The sequence below is a fragment of the Natator depressus genome, chromosome 12 (genome assembly GCF_965152275.1).
Source record: "Natator depressus isolate rNatDep1 chromosome 12, rNatDep2.hap1, whole genome shotgun sequence".
NCBI classification, from domain to species: Eukaryota; Metazoa; Chordata; order Testudines; family Cheloniidae; genus Natator; species Natator depressus.
In genome coordinates, this window is record NC_134245.1 from 1,305,523 (window position 1) to 1,322,873 (window position 17,351).

The 17,351-nt window shown below is 55.0% G+C and overlaps 1 protein-coding gene across 2 annotated transcripts in view; it reads right to left on the bottom strand.

The window, feature by feature from the left end:
- Window positions 1-17,351, bottom strand: part of ZNRF1 (zinc and ring finger 1) — a 103,473-nt gene that overhangs the window by 1,776 nt on the left and 84,346 nt on the right. For both annotated transcript variants that reach the window (XM_074968310.1, XM_074968309.1), the window contains 2 exons: window positions 2,477-2,582; window positions 206-296 (listed from right to left, as the gene is read on the bottom strand). In XM_074968310.1, the coding sequence (XP_074824411.1) occupies window positions 239-296; window positions 2,477-2,582 (164 nt within the window). In that variant the 3' untranslated portion in view covers window positions 206-238. The remainder of the gene's footprint in view (window positions 1-205; window positions 297-2,476; window positions 2,583-17,351) is intronic.

Sequence of the window (17,351 nt, forward strand, 5' to 3'; positions counted from 1 at the left end):
CCACCTCCAAGACTTCCTATAGATCCTCCAACATCCAGACTTGACACCACTAAGATAAAAGAAACCTATAGGACATATACATTGCTCCAAAGCCTTCTTTATACATCACAGAGCTGCACAACAGAGCAGAAATCCAGGAGCTACAAATCCCTTTGGCTCCACACCCAGAGGCAGGTCAGGGTATCCTATGTTAGAAGAGCCTCACCTTAGAAAGAAGTCAGCAGGCATGCCCAGCAGGTCAATCAGAAGGATGCTCTGGGCAAGATCTGTTCACTTCAAACCACGAATCTATACAGCTGGGGAGAGAGAGATGACCGTCATTTAGTACCCATGGAGCAGGCAACGGACTCGCTCTGCCAGGTGCCTCCTTCGGCTCAAACTGCTTCATAAGGCAGCTTTTCTAGACGAGATGCCCAGAATTCTCACCCCGTCGCTGCCAGCCGAGTGCCAGGAGGGAAGGACTTGCTGAGCAGGTGGGAGGGGCACCCTGCATCATTGCGCCCGAGGTGGAAAGCTGGGGTAAAGGAGACTCTGCTATAGGCTTCTGAGGTGGCTCAGGGGGTGGCTCGTGCTGGCCATGCCAGGAGTCCTAGTTCAGCACCCAGGGTAGCCACTGTTAGGAGAGGAAGGGTGGGGCTGTGGTCAGAGCACTAGCCAGGCACTCGGTAGAGCAGGTTCAATTCCCTGCTCTTCCACAGACTCCCTGGGTATCTGGACAAGTCCCCCAGTCAATCTGTGCCTCAGTTTCACTATCTGTCCAATGGGGGCCTGCTCTGCCCCCCAGTGGATCTATCCTCCTGAAGACTGGGAAAAAGAAAAGGAGTACTAGTGGCACCTTAGAGACTAACAAATTTATTTGAGCATAAGCTTTCGTGCTCAGATAATCCAGTGACGGGGCTCAGACAGACAGAAGGGTGCCAAAGCAGCCATGTTCCACAATCCTTCACTCGATGCTGGCGGATTCGTTCACACTGCTGCTTTGTCTCAGCATTGTGAGGACAGACGGGGATCTACGTGTACACCACATGCGCAGCTTGGCCTCAGCACAGTGCCCGCTACTGCCATGAAGGCAGGTCCTTGGAGCAGGCTCAGGACAGGTGCCACCGGGCCTGGCTCACAGCCTCCCCTGCATTAGTTCTGTCCTCTTCCTCTCTGGGGAAATGCTCTCTTCCAGGTACACTGCCTTATGCCGCAATGCCAGAGAGGTCACGAGCTAAGGGTCAGGGTCAGGGCCTGCCTGGGCTGGGGGCTTTACGAGAAAATCAGGGTATTGTCACTTATTGGGGTACGCTTCCCCCTAGCCCAGGGCTCAGCCAATAGCCCAGCATGGTGCTAAGGGCTGCCGTGCCACTGGAAGGAGGTGCGGCTAAGGGGCTGAGCTCTTGCAGTCTGATCCCCTGGGGGTTCCTCTAGTGGCAGCCAGTGAACCAGGAAGCCCTTTGAGAGGCTTTAACTGTACTGCTATGCCCAGGAGCAGAAAGGGCACTGATGGGCACTACGCAGATGGGTCCAGGAACATTTGCTTAGTAGCCAGGAGCTCAGCATTGAGCAAAGGGGTATGGGAAAGGAAATCAGTTCCCCCTGGGAATGCAACTGACCCCACTTGCCTGTCCCATCTATTCCCCCCAGGTCACAGAATCATAGAATATCAGGGTTGGAAGGGACCTCAGGAGGTCATCTAGTCCAACTCCCTGCTCAAAGCAGGACCAATCCCCAATTTTTGCCCCAGATCCCTAAATGGCCCCCTCAAGGATTGAACTCACAACCCTGGGTTTAGCAGGCCAATGCTCAAACCACTGAGCTATCCCTCCCCCCACCCCCTTTTTTAAAAAAATATCTTTAGCCCCCCCCTAACAGCACTCAGTGATTTCAGCTCTTAGTTATTTTAGCTTTTAGTGATTTCAGCTCATAGTGGGGGAGCCTCAGTGCTGGTGCACCATTGGGCCAAAGTGAAATCAGCTCAAGAGCCTGTAACCAGACACCTAATGGAATCAAAATTAGCTCTGATATTATACAGAGGAGGGTGAAATTGGTGTTTGGGGCCCATGCCACCTGGTACAAATACCTGTCTCCAGCCTCTCTCCCTTCCCTGAGAGCGTGGGGCAGCAGCTGCTTCCCGCAGCCAGCGTGGGACCCTGCCCAGCTCCTGGGGGCGCAGCCAGGGCTCCCCAGCGCTTCACAGCCATTGAAGCCTGGCAGTGAACACATGGCGTGGGGAACATCACCACTGGCAGCGAGGGCCACAGTGGCACAGGGAGGGGAAGGACCTGAGGCCACGCAGTTAGTTAGTGGCAGTGTCTGTTTGAGATGCGGTGGAGGGGAAGAGGGGGCTGTGGGTGTGTGCCCTGGGCGAGTGGGACATGGAAGGGTTTGCCTGGGGCTTGCCCAATAGCAGCCGTCCTGCAAAGGCAAAGCTGAGCCAGCCCCGCACCTTTCCCTCCGCTCCACAGGGAGTGGTGCATGCCTGGCTTGGTACCTTTTGTGATAAATGCACAGGCAGGGCAGCCTGGCTATCGTGTCCCCCTGCAGAAGTTCCTCCAGGCAGATCACGCACTCGCCTGCGTCTTTAGTCAGCACGTCATCTAAAAGGGGCCAAAAGAGGAGAAATGAGAAGAGAGGCAGACAGCGCGCCGGGCAACTGCTGTCCCCAGCGAGCAGTTCCCACGGGCCAAGCACCAGGCCCCGGCTCCACCCTCCTACGCTGTCTGCTCACCCCCGACACTGATCACTGCGGGCATGGGGGGCTGTGGGCACTAGGGCCGTGCAAAGGCTGCTGCATGGGGCAGGTGGGGGACCAGATGCAGGATGCACACAGCTTGCATCGGTCACATCTCCATGCAGCTCTGACCCCAGGATGAACAGGAGCAGCCCCCATGCTCCAATAAAGTAACAGGCCTCCCAAACAGGAGCTGGCCCTATGGCCAGGCTGGCTGCAGGGCAAGGAGCATCTCCCTTTCCCCACAACCCGTCCTATTCTCCTCTGGACTGGCCACGTGGCACCTGGGCCCCTTGCACAAACAGGTGGTGATCCACATCCCCACAGAATGCAATGTGGCCCCGATCCTTGGGGGTACCAGGAGAGTCCTGTACCCCTGGGGATGCTTACTGAGTAACTGTCTTTCTACTGCCCTGTGCAGACACAAAGGAAACCTCAAAGCACCACTGCGAGCTAATGAACCACTGTCCCTAGGTCACCAAAGGGGAAACTGAGGCACAGAGTGCCCTGGCTGAGGCCACACAGGACAAAGGTAGATAAACAGACTCCCCAGCTCATACTTCCTACCCGCACGGAGGATTAGACACAGCGACCTGCAACACTAAGGCTCCTCAGCCAGCTTTAGCAGCCATGCCAGAGCCAGGCCCAGTAGGAAACGCAGGTCACCAGCAGCCCCTTCACCCCCAACTGCCGTCCTGCTGCCCAAGGGCCCATCTCTCTGGCAGGCCAGCGGCTGATCCGGGGGGATAAGGCTGCACCTGGACCCTGAAGCGAGTCTGGCTGCGACAGGGATGCTGCTTGGAGCCTTGTCTTGCATCACCTGGACACACGCCAGGCAGGGAAGTGGGTTAGCTCTGGGCCACGCTGGCAAAGGAGAAATAAGCACCCCTGCCCCCGAAGGGCTGCTTTCTCCAGGGGCCAGGCACAGCAGCAAGAGCACGTGCTGGTGGGTGAGGAGGCCCCCAGCGTTTGGACGCACGAGGGCAAAGCAGTTGGCCCTGAGACTTTGCTGGCAGCTCCCAGGACCTGGCAGGAAGAACACAGGCTTTCTGCGCTCTGCCCCCCTGCACAGACAAAAGCGATAGCACGCCAGCTTCTATGCACTCAATTCCCCAGCCCATCTGGCCACGGGTTAGAAATCCAACTGCCGGCCGGGCAAATGCCAGCGAGCGAGGCAGAATCACCCCCAGGGAGAGCCCAGACACTGCCCACTTCAGGACCACTTCCAAACCTGTGCTGCTTTTCCATGCCCAGAGCACATCAGCTGGACGGGCTCTGCCCATTGGAACTGGGTCTCGAGTCAGTCACGAGATAAGCTTGGGAATCTCAGACTAATTGGCAACTCGGGCCATGGCTCAGTCCCATGCAAAGGGCCAGTTTTTCCTATGGCGGAGGTGTGGTCTGGGCTGGAACGGCAGGGGGCTGCTGGCTGGCCCCGAGGGATCTGGCAGAGCTGTGTGGGGAGCCATGGCATGGCAAAGGCTGCTAAACCAGTGCACTGTTTTATGCCAGTGCTATCAGCTCCTCATCTTCACAAGGGCCAAAACCAGCCTCTGAATTCACATGCCCCCATGAACCAGCGAAGGCATCCCCGTGTCCTTGCTGGGGAGTGGCCGGGGTTGGCGGAGGCCATGCAGATTGAGTTGTTAGCACGCCGGGAGCAAGCCGGCTGCCCCCTCTCCTGGGAACTTTAATCTCCTTGCTGTCCCCATGTCCTGCCTCCCAGCATCTGGACAGACAGCCTGCCGAGCCCCGTGGCCATGGGGTTTCGTGGCTCTGACACAAGGAGCCCTCAGCATGAACAGAGGGTGCCAGCTACAAGTGCAGGGCACAGACCTGCCGGCCTGGGTTGGGGCTTTGCAGAGCCAACCCAGCCCTGGCTTCAGGAAGCCAGAGCCAGCCCCACCCCACAGCACACCACGCCCCTGCACAGGGGTTTCCGGTGACACAGTGGTGGGAAGCAGAGGAGACACTCATGCCAGGGAGTCTGTGGACTCAGTGCCAGGATGGACAGCCCCGCTCGGATTATGGTGGGGGCCAGCTGCTCCATGCAGCACTTGAGGAGGATTTTGGGTGCACGCCAGCCCCAAGAGCCCTACCTGCCTGCTGCCGCCTTCGGGAGCCATGCACAGCCCTGCTTTTCAGCACTGGCCTCTCACCCTGTGCTGACTTTGTCCCCATCCCGCTCACTGTGGGCAGAGAAATCCCATGACCCCCACCCCAAAGCTGCAGAGAGGTTCGCTTCCCTCGGACAGCACGGTGCCGGCATTAGCCCAAGCAGGAGGGATTCCAGGCCACGCCTGCCCAGTAGGCACTGCAGGGAAGGATATAATTTAAGCATCCATCTGCCAGAGCATTCAGGGTGTCTGGCCGGCAGCTCCCAGCCGCTGCAGGGACTGGTGCCGGAGCAAGGGCTGCAGGGGGCTCCCAGTGCCTCCCTTCCCAGCCACCCCAGCAGGAAGCACGTGAAAACACTACTTCTGCTTGGGAGCCGGGGGGACGGGGGAGGAGGAAGACGAGGGGGATGCTGGCCAGGCTGGGGAGGGAGCTCAGAGTTGCGCCACTCCAGCAGGAGACGCTGCAGAGAGCAGGGCAGACGAATGCCGCTCCAGCCCCCGGCTCTCGGAGCAGGAACACTGCCAGGAATAGAGGCAGCAGCGCTGGCGTGGAGCTGCCCAGCAACAATGAAACTGGGCTTTCTAATCCGTCCCCCTGGGTCAAGGGGGGCCCAGCATGTGATGCAGACAGTCTCCTCCCCCTGACCTGATTTCCAGTTCCCAGGGACCCAGTCCCGCTCACAGTGCACCAGGGACTCCCACGTGACGGGGAAGGTGTGGTGCCAGCACAGTCCTGGCACGGACAGCTGGCCCAGATTGCACGGCGCTGGCGGGAGGGTGCGGAGGGGCAGGTGGCGCCTGACAACAGCCTCGCGCTCCCCTGGCATTTCACCCCAGTCCTAGCAGGGGGCTAACCAGAGCACAGCCTGCCCAGCTGCGGCCCAGTCAATCACAGAGAGGGGGCAGGGCTGCCAACATTTCCCATGGCAGGTTCCCGCCCCAGAGCTGGGAGGCAGCACCAGCAAGGAGAGCGCAGGGCTGGCACTAAAGCAGCCTCCCTGCAGCCAGCCCCATGCTCGTACTTACCAGCCACCCTGAGACACACCCGGCTGCGCTGCTGCTCCGGAGATCCCTGGCACCACCACACCGCTAAGATCAGGAACACTCCCAGCACCTGCACTGCTGCTGCTCTGCTCAAAGCACTGGGCAGCTGGCACCGGGTCCAAGCTTCCCCATCATGGCTGATGGGTGAGTGCCACCCCCCAGCACAGAGAGTGCCAGCGCCGCCCCCCCCCCCAAGCCTGCCAGCATCAGCGCACAGGCCAGAGCCATTGCCAAGCCAGGCCACGAGCACCATGGGAGTGACCCCAGAGGAGATCATGCTGGCCTCTGCGGGCCGCAGCACTGTTTGTTCAGTGACTGTGGACTGGCTGCAGCCCAGACTGGTTCCCTGCCCCACACATTGTTCAGCCCCCTCCTGCCCCAGTGACAGCTTGCCCTGACCCTCCCACAGCTCCCAGGCCAGCCCACCATAGCTAGCCAGCCTATCGCCTCCCACAGTTCTTCCAACCTGGACAGCCATGCCAGAACCTGTGTACGCCCCTTCCCGCTTTCACCACAATCTAACCCTCACAGCCGCCCCCTTCTCCCAGCAACTACTCCTGGGCGCTGACCACAGCTGGGCAGGTGAGGAGCTGCGACTGCCCCCTGCCCTACTCCCTCCCTCTACCCCAAGTACGGATCACAGTCAAGCAGGCCTCCGTAGCTCACCCAGCTGTGCCAACCCCCCATTTCCCTGGGTAGGCTGTTCTTGCTGCCCCTGAGCTCAGGAATAGGCTGTACAGAGTCCAATGCAATGGGGCCCTGCTCCCACTGTACCAGAGAGTAGGCGATTGCTGCCAGGGAGGGCAGCGTGGGCTGGCACCACTGCCCCGGGCTCCACCTGGCCTCTGTGTTGAGGACTACAGCCGCAGGGCGGTCAAACTGGCAGGGTTCACTGGCCTGAAAACAAAACGGATGTGCAGGCCCAATGCCTGGAGCCGGCCCAATGCCCCAGGCTGCCCACCTTGGCAGTGCCGGCTTAGCGGGGGTAGCGAAGCAAAATAACCTGCGTTTAACTCAGATTCTGTGCACCAAATGTCGGTGTAACTGCACTTTGCATCACCTCCTGCCCTTACTGGTTGGGCTGCTGCCACTTGGCAAGTCCCTGGCATTGGGGGGGAGGGGGGGGTTTTACCTCTTTGTTCCCACAGCAGCAGTGCCAGCCATGGAAGCCAGCAGGGCTGCACTCCAGACAGTTTACATGAGAGACTCAGGCTGCTGACAAGTCCCCAGTGGGATCCGTGCGCTGGGCTCTGCGGGCCTCTGTTTTAAAGGGAATAGTTATAAATTGCAAGGCCATTGCCCTGCTCGGCTGCAGACCCAGGTCCCAGTCAGGCTCTGAACAGGTTCACAGAACTTGGGTGGGGCGTGGGGCTGTGAGAGACCAAACCACAGGGAGACAGCTCAGTGGGTGTCTTTATGTAAATGCCACAGGGAGGGAGAGTTGGCCAAGGGTCATTAAAGGTAGGCTCTGCTCTCCTGGCCAGCCCCCCTTACCTGTGTCTAGTAGATTGGGTCCTGGGGGCAGGGCCTGGAAAGCACCAGGACCACCTGTACTGCAGCATGGGTGCAAGCCAACAACCCCACTTGGCCTCCAGGGCTTTAGGAGCCACGCTGAGTCCAGTGCGGAGGGGCCCTACCCGCCCTCTACTAGGACCTGCAGCAGTGCGTTTCGGGGTCTCCGGGCAGCAGGAAGACAGCCTGGCTAGTCTGCTTCTATAGCAGAGCAGGGGCTGGCTGCAGCCTCGTCCTGGCTGGAAATGGGTGTGTTCTGGCATAGATGCGCTGCTGCCATTCTCCCCCGTCCTGCTCAGCCAGCCGAGTATGCTCACAGCTGTTAGCAGTCTGGACAAGGCTCCGCCCAGCCCAAGACCTGGGCGCATCCCGTCAGGCACTGCAGGCTTCTGTGAAATTCCTGAATGAGCCTCGGGAAGCGTGAAGCGCAGCTGGACCCCCTCCGCACGCTGGCTGCTCTGTGAGCTTTATGCAAGGGGCTGCTTGCTCCAGGTCTGGTGGCAGCTGGGGCTGGTTTCTGCTAGGATTTCACAGCTGTGTGGTGTGCCCAGAAGAAGGTTTCCCATACCGAAGCAGGTCGTCTGGTGGGCACCGTGCCATGTGGGGGTGGGGATACACGGGCACATGCAAGTGGAAGAGGACCTGGCTGAAGAGTTAGAATATTGATGTGCAGGTAAATAGGCAAGTTGATTGCAATGGTTCCTCTTAGAAACAACGCCCATAGAATGCCCTCCAACTCCTAGCGTGCCACACCACCTCACCCAGCATGGCACTGTGGCCGCCTTTCGGGTGTAGCACAGCCTAGCAGTGCACAGCCATACCAGTCCATTCCTGGACAGGAAGTGAGGACTACCAAATTTAACTGAAACTGCAGGGGGTTTCTAGCTGGAGTAACTGGGCAATGCTCACTGGAAAGGTGGTACCTCCTGCCTCACCAAGCCCCTAAAAACATGCTCTGGAACTGGGTCACTCTCGACATCCCCTCCCTGCTCATTCACCAGCCCCACTTCTCTTTGTGACTACAGAACAGGACTGACACCTGTGGGAGCCCCCAAAATCCCAGTCCAGGGCTGCAGCCACTCCTCCAGCACCCACCACACTGTAAACTGCTTCAGCACCATTAAGGTGGCAGCTGAACAAACCCAAAGGCACTGCAGTGAGAACCCCCCCAAGGAGAGGACTTCAAATACAGATTAACTGTGCGTGGGCAGCACCATGCCAATGAGATTAGCTGAGAAGCAGGCAAATTACTTGGACACAGACAGACAGCCAGATCCACTCCCTCAGTCCCCTTACCACCTTAGCTTCCACGCAGCTCATTCCACACCATTCTGCTCACTCCAGCAATCTCTGCACAACATTATTTTGCCTTGAGTTCCTCACCATGGCTGTCAGCAGGGTGGAGAGATTTAAATCAAAGCAATTTAAATCACCAATTTTAATCATGATTTAAAGCAGCAAACAGGAAACCTGGGCTTAAATAATTAATTTTAATTGTGTTTTGCATTTGTACTTTTAAATTATTTTTCTAAGGAAAGCCTGAGTCTCATTCATTGGTGATCACTGAAATGTGGATCTGCAGCCAGATATATGCTTTACACTGATTTTGAGGGTTGTTTTTTGCTAACCCGGAAGGTAGCACTAGATCTGTACACATTTAATTACTCCTGGGGAAATTCTGTACTATTGCGCACATGCATAATTAATGAGCCTCACGGATTTTTAATTTTTTGTGCAGAAAACCATGTACAGAAATGCCAAAATGTTGCTGCAGTTCTGCCTTTTGCCCATCAGAAGGCACTGTGGCAATAGACCCCAGCAGCAGCACCCAGCCAGCTAGGGAAGAGAAAGAGCCTGCCTTCTTCACAGAGCCTGTCAGGCCAGATCAGGAGACAGGAGCTATGGCAGTGGATCTCAAACTTTTTCACTGGTGACCCCTTTCATACTGAGTGCGACCCTCCTAATAAATTAAACACACTGTTTAATATATTTAACACCATTATAAATGCTGAGGGCAAGCGGGGTTTGGGGTGGAGGTTGACAGCTTGCGACCCACCATCAATGACCTCATGACCCCAAGGGTTCCCGACCCCCAGTTTGAGAACTCCTGGGCTATGGGAAGACAGTATAAGGGTGCTGGGGGATCAGACAGAGGCTCATAAGGGCTAGTGGGGGAGGATGGGCAGGGGCTGAATGGGAGTGGAGGCACAGGGCCATAAGGGGGAAGGGAGGTGCAGGGCCACATAATGATGGGGAGGGGTGTAAGGCCACATGGGGATAGGGGGAGTGGGTGTCTGAGTGGAGCTGGAGGTGCACATGTGGATGAGGCAGATGTGCCTGACTGAAAGGGTGAGGCTAGGAGTCAGCCAGGGTCTGCATCAGGGAAGCTCCTTATCAAGCCCTCCCTGCCTCCCCCCCCCAAAAAAAACTGTTCCATACTTTTCCCACCCATACACAACCTCCCTGCAAGTTCACAACCAGGTTCCTTCCCAGAAATTACTTCCCTCCCCCTCAGCTCCTCTGTTACCCCTAACTCCCCCAAGCCTTTGCACTGCTTCTGAGGGGTGCAGGAAATACGGTTCTGTATTGTAGTTTAAATGAATTATTACTCAGAGTTCTGTATAAATATACCTAGTAAGGAATATATTTGTCAAAAAAACATTTCCTGAATCTTTTTTGTTGTTTGGATTGTTACAGACATACTTCCTGACAGGTATTTTGAAATAAATGACCAAAAATAATTGAAACTGGTGTGATTATATTGTGCTATTTTGACAAAATATGCAGAATTTTGTAGAAATTTAAAATGGCGTGTGCAGAATTTTAAATTTTTTGTTGCAGAATTTTTAGGCACAGAATTCCCCCAGGAGTAATGACATTTATTTAAGCAACTTACACAACTTATCTTAAAATTTTTACATTTATTATATTAGAAAATGCTGAATGATGCATTTCTTATTCACTAGATTAATTTTTTAATTTGTCATTTGGATGGAAATTCAAAGTTAAAAATGCACAAATCCAGCATTTTACGGTTCTGGTGTTGTTTTATTAACTAACTATGGCTACCTTAAAAATGCTGGCTACATAAGAAGAAAGATTTATCACAAAGTTTATCAAAACATGTCTTGCATTTAAAACTGACTGATTTACAAAGGCAGGATAATCTGTAGTTAAGGAATTATACTGATTGTTTCTGGTCACCAGGTCCTTCGAGATTTTAGAACTACCAGAGCTCATCCTGTCATACTTAGTTTTTATTCCTAGATTGGAAGAGGAAAACAAGCCTTCCTGCTTTTTCAACTCCCAATTGGTTTCTTCATTTTGAATGAGCTGGCCATTAAACTGACCAGGTCGAATAAAGTGAAATGAGGAACATTCTTGCTGCACTTGCAGAAGAGGCTATTGCTGTCAAAAGATGGTTTGGCACTTCAGCAAACTCTGGTTCCAGGTGCTTTGCTGATGATTTCCAGCAGGTCAGGGGTATGACTTGCTTTAAAAAACTTAGCAGCAACCACGTACCACTTATTATTTATTTTATTTAATTTAAACAAATTTTAATAGATATAACACATTTAGGCCTTGATGTAGGCTGTCAATTTCAAATTTAATTTGAAATAAGTTTAAATTTAAAAAATTCAATTTTGATAAAACAATGGGATTTTTATCCCCCCGGGCTGGCAACAGTGGGATGGGCCAGTGCAGACAGCTCCAGGTGGTGGCTAGAAGTTTACACACTCCTGCCCGGAGCAGCTCTCCACACACCACAGTGGTGATTAAAGCGCCCGGCCCCTTGCTCACACCCAAGCTCTCAGTGTAGGAGCTCTGCTCTAGGGACTCATCACTGGCTCCCCTCTCGGTGCCCATTCTCTGGCTTAGAACCATGCCTGCTCCAGCTGAGCCAGCTAGCACACAGGGGGCAGCCTCCCTCAAGAAACCTGTTGCCATAGAGTCGGCCCGGCTCATCACAGGATATGGTGGGGCCGAATCCCTGCCTGCTGCCATGAGGACACGGACTGGGGGAGCCTGTCACACTGGAGAGAGGCCGTGCTGAGTGGGAGCTGCTGTTAACAGACTCCCTGCCTTTGCAGCAGGCCCTGATTTCGCATGCATACATGCCACACTGGCAGGTGAGGGTGCTCTCACACCAGCCTCTGGAAGCGTGCAGGCTGCACTGCTGGGTCACCTGCCTCTATGCACACCTGACAGGGCCCTGCTTTCCTGCAGAGTCCACCACCCTGGCCCTCCATGCTCCAGTCTCTGATGCCATTCTGCTTCTCCAGCCCCTCTCTCTCCAGCCTGTTCCCAGCACAGGGATCATTCAGCACCTTCTCCACAAGGGAGAAGGTCATCAACTGCCCTGCCAGCTCCCAGCCCACAGCCCTGCCAGAGCAGAGCCTATGCCCAGACTCAGGACCCTACTAAGTGCCAAGCCATGGGGGAGGGTGTCCCTGCCCAGCACCACCTGCCTCACGCCCTCACCAGCAGCATACCTTCGCCAAGGGAGAGGAGCCCAGCTATTGCCATTGCACAGCGAGGGGGAGTGCCCAGTGCATGGGCACGCAGACCATGGCAGAGCAGGGCAGGAGCAGACGTGAACATATACACACCTTGGAGCTTCCCCACTCGTGCCCACGGTGGTACGCGGACACTGGAACAGAACCAGGTCTGACTCTCTACTCACTGGGCCATGGGGGAGCAGCATGAGCCAAGCAGCAGAGTAGTACCCGTGCCTCCCGCAAAGGGGCACGCACCGGAGAACCTGCTGCTCAGCTGGACAGAATGTGCTGGGCCTTAAGGCACCATGAAGAAGGGGGAAGCTCCAAGGCCTGCTCTGCCTGGCCCCCAGCCTGGTAGCAGACCTGGAAGGGCTGGGCAGGCATGGAGGCAGCACACAGGATAAGGCCACAGCCGGGAGCTCGCCAGCTCTTGCTAGCAGAGCCCAGGACGCCAGCAGTTGGGATAAAGAAAGGAAGTGACTGAGGCCAGCATGAGGGAGTGGGCACCCAGCCAGACAGCTGCTCTGGCGGTGTCAAAACCCCAGCGCCCTAAGCAGACTGCCAGCAGGCTCAAGGGCGAGGAGGGTAGGGACGTGCTGAAACCAGAGCGCCTGTCTCAGGCTGGGAGCCGTGTGGAACGCAGGAGCTGTGTGGGATCCAGAAGAGTAGCAAAGGGCAGCACAGCAGCCAGGACACTCGCCAATCTCAGGGGAACGCCACCAGATCACAGCCTCACCCCCTCCCCACCCCGGCTTTAAAGCAAGGCACCCATGGACTGACACACCAGCTCCTAGCACCCCCACCCCGGGTGAGAGGCCAAAGGGGAGGCTGGAAGGAAATGCAGGGCTGCAGGAGGCACTGTGTTCAGGACGAAGGAGCACTGACAGAGCTGCTCCCAGCCTCCCATTCATACAGTGACGTACTCTAGGCCTTGTGTCTCAGGTGGGCTGCAGGAACCAGCACATCAGACAATCGCAAGGACGTGAACATTAAACACATTTTGATGGGTCCCTCGACCAATCCGCTGAGTCCCAAGCTCAGCACCATGCGGCTCCCTGGCTACCTGACATCACAAACACCTAGCTCAGTGTGGGGAGCACAGATCAGTCCAGGGGCTCTGAAGTCACAGGGCAAACATATCCCCATGAACATGGTCCCGGCCGGGGAGCAAAAGAGGCTACTGGGGCTGCAGGGTAATGGCCTGAAGCCGTGAAGTCTGCATGACTGAGCTAGGAGCTGAAATGGGTTTTGCACTGAAAAAGCATCAGCTTCTCAGCTCGCCTTGAACACGTCTTAGCATCGTTCCCCCACTGCCTACTCTCCGGAGAGAGACAGCTCAGAGGCTGATTGCACCAGAGCCTGCAGCACGAATGCTGCGCTGTGTTGTCTGCAGCACTGCCCCGTTCGCAGGGCTCTCCCCTCCGTCACACCACGCCCAGCTCCCCTCTCCAGACTTCGCTCCACCTGCCATGGCCACTCAATGCCCCGTTCACTCGCTGCACTAGAGAATCTGTGCAGGCAGCTCTCCACTGCTAACCCCTCTGCACAATGGGATTGGTGGGACCAGACAATCTACATTCAGTGCACTCTGCCTGCCCCGATCCAGGAGCAGGTCTGTCCTTGGGCCCCAGGCCCATCAGTCTTTTTGTGCCTGCCATTCGTGCAGAAGCCAGGAGCACATGACTAACCCCCCACAGACACAGCCAGTGTGCTCCCTACGCCTGGGATGACACATGGTGAGAGGGGATGCAAGAGGGGAAACAGGGGTTCCATGTGGACTGAAGAACCAGCAGCACGAAGGCAAAGAGGTCCCCACCCAGGGGTTCTCAGAGCTGCCAGGCCAAGGGCGTCTGAATGAGGCACCTGGAGAAGGGGGCTGGGGTGGGAAACAAGCCCCTTGAGTGCAACATACAGGACTATGGAATGAGACAGGGGGGCCGCCCCCCAGGAGGCACAGCTCCCACTCAGGGACTGAGGAGAATGGGCCCTTCCCAATACCAGACAGGCAGGAATTGCTCTGGCTCGTGGGACAGGATTAGGGGCTCAGGGCAAGTCCCTAGCGCTCACAGCCCAGGAGCAGGTCAGGTCCAGGCTGCCCTCAATGGCACGGGACAGATGAAACCCACATGTCGCCCACGCGGTGCGGCACCAGGCCCTCCTGCAGGTGGGAACATAAGAATGGCCATATTGGGTCAGACCAAAGGTCCATCAAGCCCAGTATCCTGTTCTATGACAGTGGCCAATGGTAGGTGCCCGAAGGGAATGAACAGACAGGTTATCATCAAGTGATGCCCTGTCACCCAATCCCAGCTTCTGGCAAACAGAGGCTAGGGACACCATCCCTGCCCATCCTGGCTAATAGCCATTGATGGACCTATCTTCCATGAATAAGGGCTGCATTAGGGAGGCTGTGTTGGCAAGTATCTGAGTGTCTGTTGTGGGGACAGTTTGACCATGTGCTTGATTGGTTGTTTGAAAAGTGTGAATTGGGAGTGCTTTGTTCCAGGTGAGCCTTGAGTGGGCCTGACTGTTACAAAAAGCCAGTCAGCTGTGAACCAGCTGAGCAGCAAACAGCAGAGAAGCTAACAGAGGGAGTTTGCCTGGGGAGAGCCCACTGAGGCTTACATCTTGCCAGCTTCTCTAAGTAGTTTCTACAACTCCTGAGGAAGCTTGTAGAAGGAAGGTAATATGGATGGGGAGTGTTCAGCTGTTGTGACCTGCACTGGATGTGCCATGTTTGTCTTTCTTCCACAGGACAGAAGCGACTTTGTCTGTACAAAGTGCAAGCTGGTCTCCATGTTGGTAGAGAAGGTTCAAGGTTTGGAGCAACAGGTATCGACCCTGCGTTGCATAAGAGAAAATGAAGATTTCCTGGACAGACGTCAGGATATGCTTCTATGGACACAATGTTCTGAAGATTCAGAGCAGGCTGCACTGCACGGACAGGAGGACGGTGAAGAAATTTGGCAGCATGTGACCTCCAGAAGAAGAAAGGGGAGGGTCCATGTACCAGCAACGCAGATACAAGTAAGTAACTGTTATCATGTTCTCTCCACAGGTACTAATGCGGAGACTGGACTAGATGATACATCTGAGGGAAGGGAACAGAAGGAGACTCCGGCGATTGGAAGACATGAGATGCACTGTCCTAGGGTTGGGGGTTCCACAACCACCGCTCCCAAGAGAAGGAGGCGGGTGATGGTGGTCGGGGACTCTCTCCTCAGAGGGACTGAGTCATCTATCTGCCGCCCCGACTGGGAAAACCGAGAAGTCTGCTGCTTGCCAGGACCTAGGATTCACAGTGTGACGGAGAGACTGCCAAGACTCATCAAGCCCTCGGATCACTACCCCTTCCTGCTTCTCCTGGGCACCAATGATACTGATTCCTTCATCCTGGGCACCAATGATACTGCCAAGAATGACCTTGAGCAGATCACTGCAGACTACGTGGCTCTGGGAAGGATAAAGGAGTTTGAGGTGCAAGTGGTGTTCTCGTCCATCCTCCCCGTGGAAGGAAAAGGCCTGGGTAGAGACCATCGAAACGTGGAAGTCAACGAATGGCTACGCAGGTGGTGTCGGAGAGAAGGCTTTGGATTCTTTGACCATGGGATGGTGTTCCAAGAAGGAGGAGTGCTAGGGAGAGACGGGCTCCACCTAACGAAGAGCGGGAAGAGCATCTTCGCAAGCAGGCTGGCTAACCTAGTGAGGAGGGCTTTAAACTTGGTCTCCTTCCCCCGGTGAACCTAAGTCCTGAAGTAAGTGGGAAAGTGGGATACCAGGAGGAAGCTCGAGCAGGAGCGTGCGAAGGGGAGGGCTCCTGCCTTATACTGAGAAAGAGGGACGATCAGCGAGTTATTTCAAGTGCCTATACACAAATGCAAGAAGCCTGAGAAAGAAGCAGGGAGACCTGGAAGTCCTGGCACAGTCAAGGAATTATGATGTGATTGGAATAACAGAGAGTTGGTGGGATAACTCACATGACTGAAGTACTGCCATGGATGGATATAAACTGTTCAGGAAGGACAGGCAGGGCAGAAAAGGTGGGGGAGTTGCACTGTATGTAAGGGAGCAGTATGACTGCTCAGAGCTCAAGTATGAAACTGCAGAAAAACCTGAGTGTCTCTGGATTAAGTTTAGAAGTGTGAGCAACAAGGGTGATGTCGTGGTGGGAGTCTGCTATAGACCATCGGACCAGGAGGATGAGGTGGACGAGGCTTTCTTTTGGCAACTCACAGAAGTTACTAGATCGCAGGCCCTGGTTCTCATGGGAGACTTCAATCACCCTGATATCTGCTGGGAGAGCAATACAACATAGACAATCCAGGAAGTTTTTGGAAAGGGTAGGGGACAATTTCCTGGTGCAAGTGCTGGAGGAACCAACGAGAGGCAGAGCTCTTCTTGCCCTGCTGCTCACAAACTGGGAAGAATTAGTAGGGGAAGCAAAAGTGGATGGGAACCTGGGAGGCAGTGACCATGAGATGGTCGAGTTCAGGATCCTGACACAGGGAAGAAAGGAGAGCAGCAGAATACGGACCCTGGACTTCAGAAAAGCAGACTTTGACTCCCTCAGGGAACTGATGGGCAGGATCCCCTGGGAGAATATGAGGGGGAAAGGAGTCCAGGAGAGCTGGCTGTATTTTAAAGAATCCTTATTGAGGTTACAGGGACAAACTATCCCGATGTGTAGAAAGAATAGTAAATATGGCAGGCGACCAGCTTGGCTTCACAGTGAAATCCTTGCTGATCTTAAACACAAAAAAAAAGCTTACAAAAAGTGGAAGATTGGACAAATGACCAGGGAAAAGTATAAAAATATTGCTCGGGCATACAGGAGTGAAATCAGGAAGGCCAAATCACACCTGGAGTTGCAGCTAGCAAGAGATGTTAAGAGTAACAAGAAGGGTTTCTTCAGGTATGCTAGCAACAATAAGAAAGTCAAGGAAAGTGTGGGCCCCTTACTGAATGAGGGAGGCAACCTAGTGACAGAGGATGTGGAAAAAGCTAATGTACTCAATGCTTTTTTTGCCTCTGTCTTTATGAACAAGGTCAGCTCCCAGACTACTGCACTGGGCAGCACAGCATGGGGAGGAGGTGACCAGCCCTCTGTGGAGAAAGAAGTGGTTCGGGACTATTCAGAAAAGCTGGACGAGCACAAGTCCACGGGGCCGGATGCGCTGCATCCGAGAGTGCTAAAGGAGTTGGCGGATATGATTGCAGAGCCATTGTCCATTATCTTGGAAAACTCATGGCGATCGGGGGAAGTCCCGGACGACTGGAAAAAGGCTAATGTAGTGCCCATCTTTAAAAAAGGGAAGGAGGAGGATCCTGGGAACTACAGGCCAGTCAGCCTCACCTCAGTCCCTGGAAAAAATCATGGAGCAGGTCCTCAAGGAATCAATTCTGAAGCACTTAGATGAGAGGAAAGTGATCAGGAACAGTCAGCATGGATTCACCAAGGGAAGT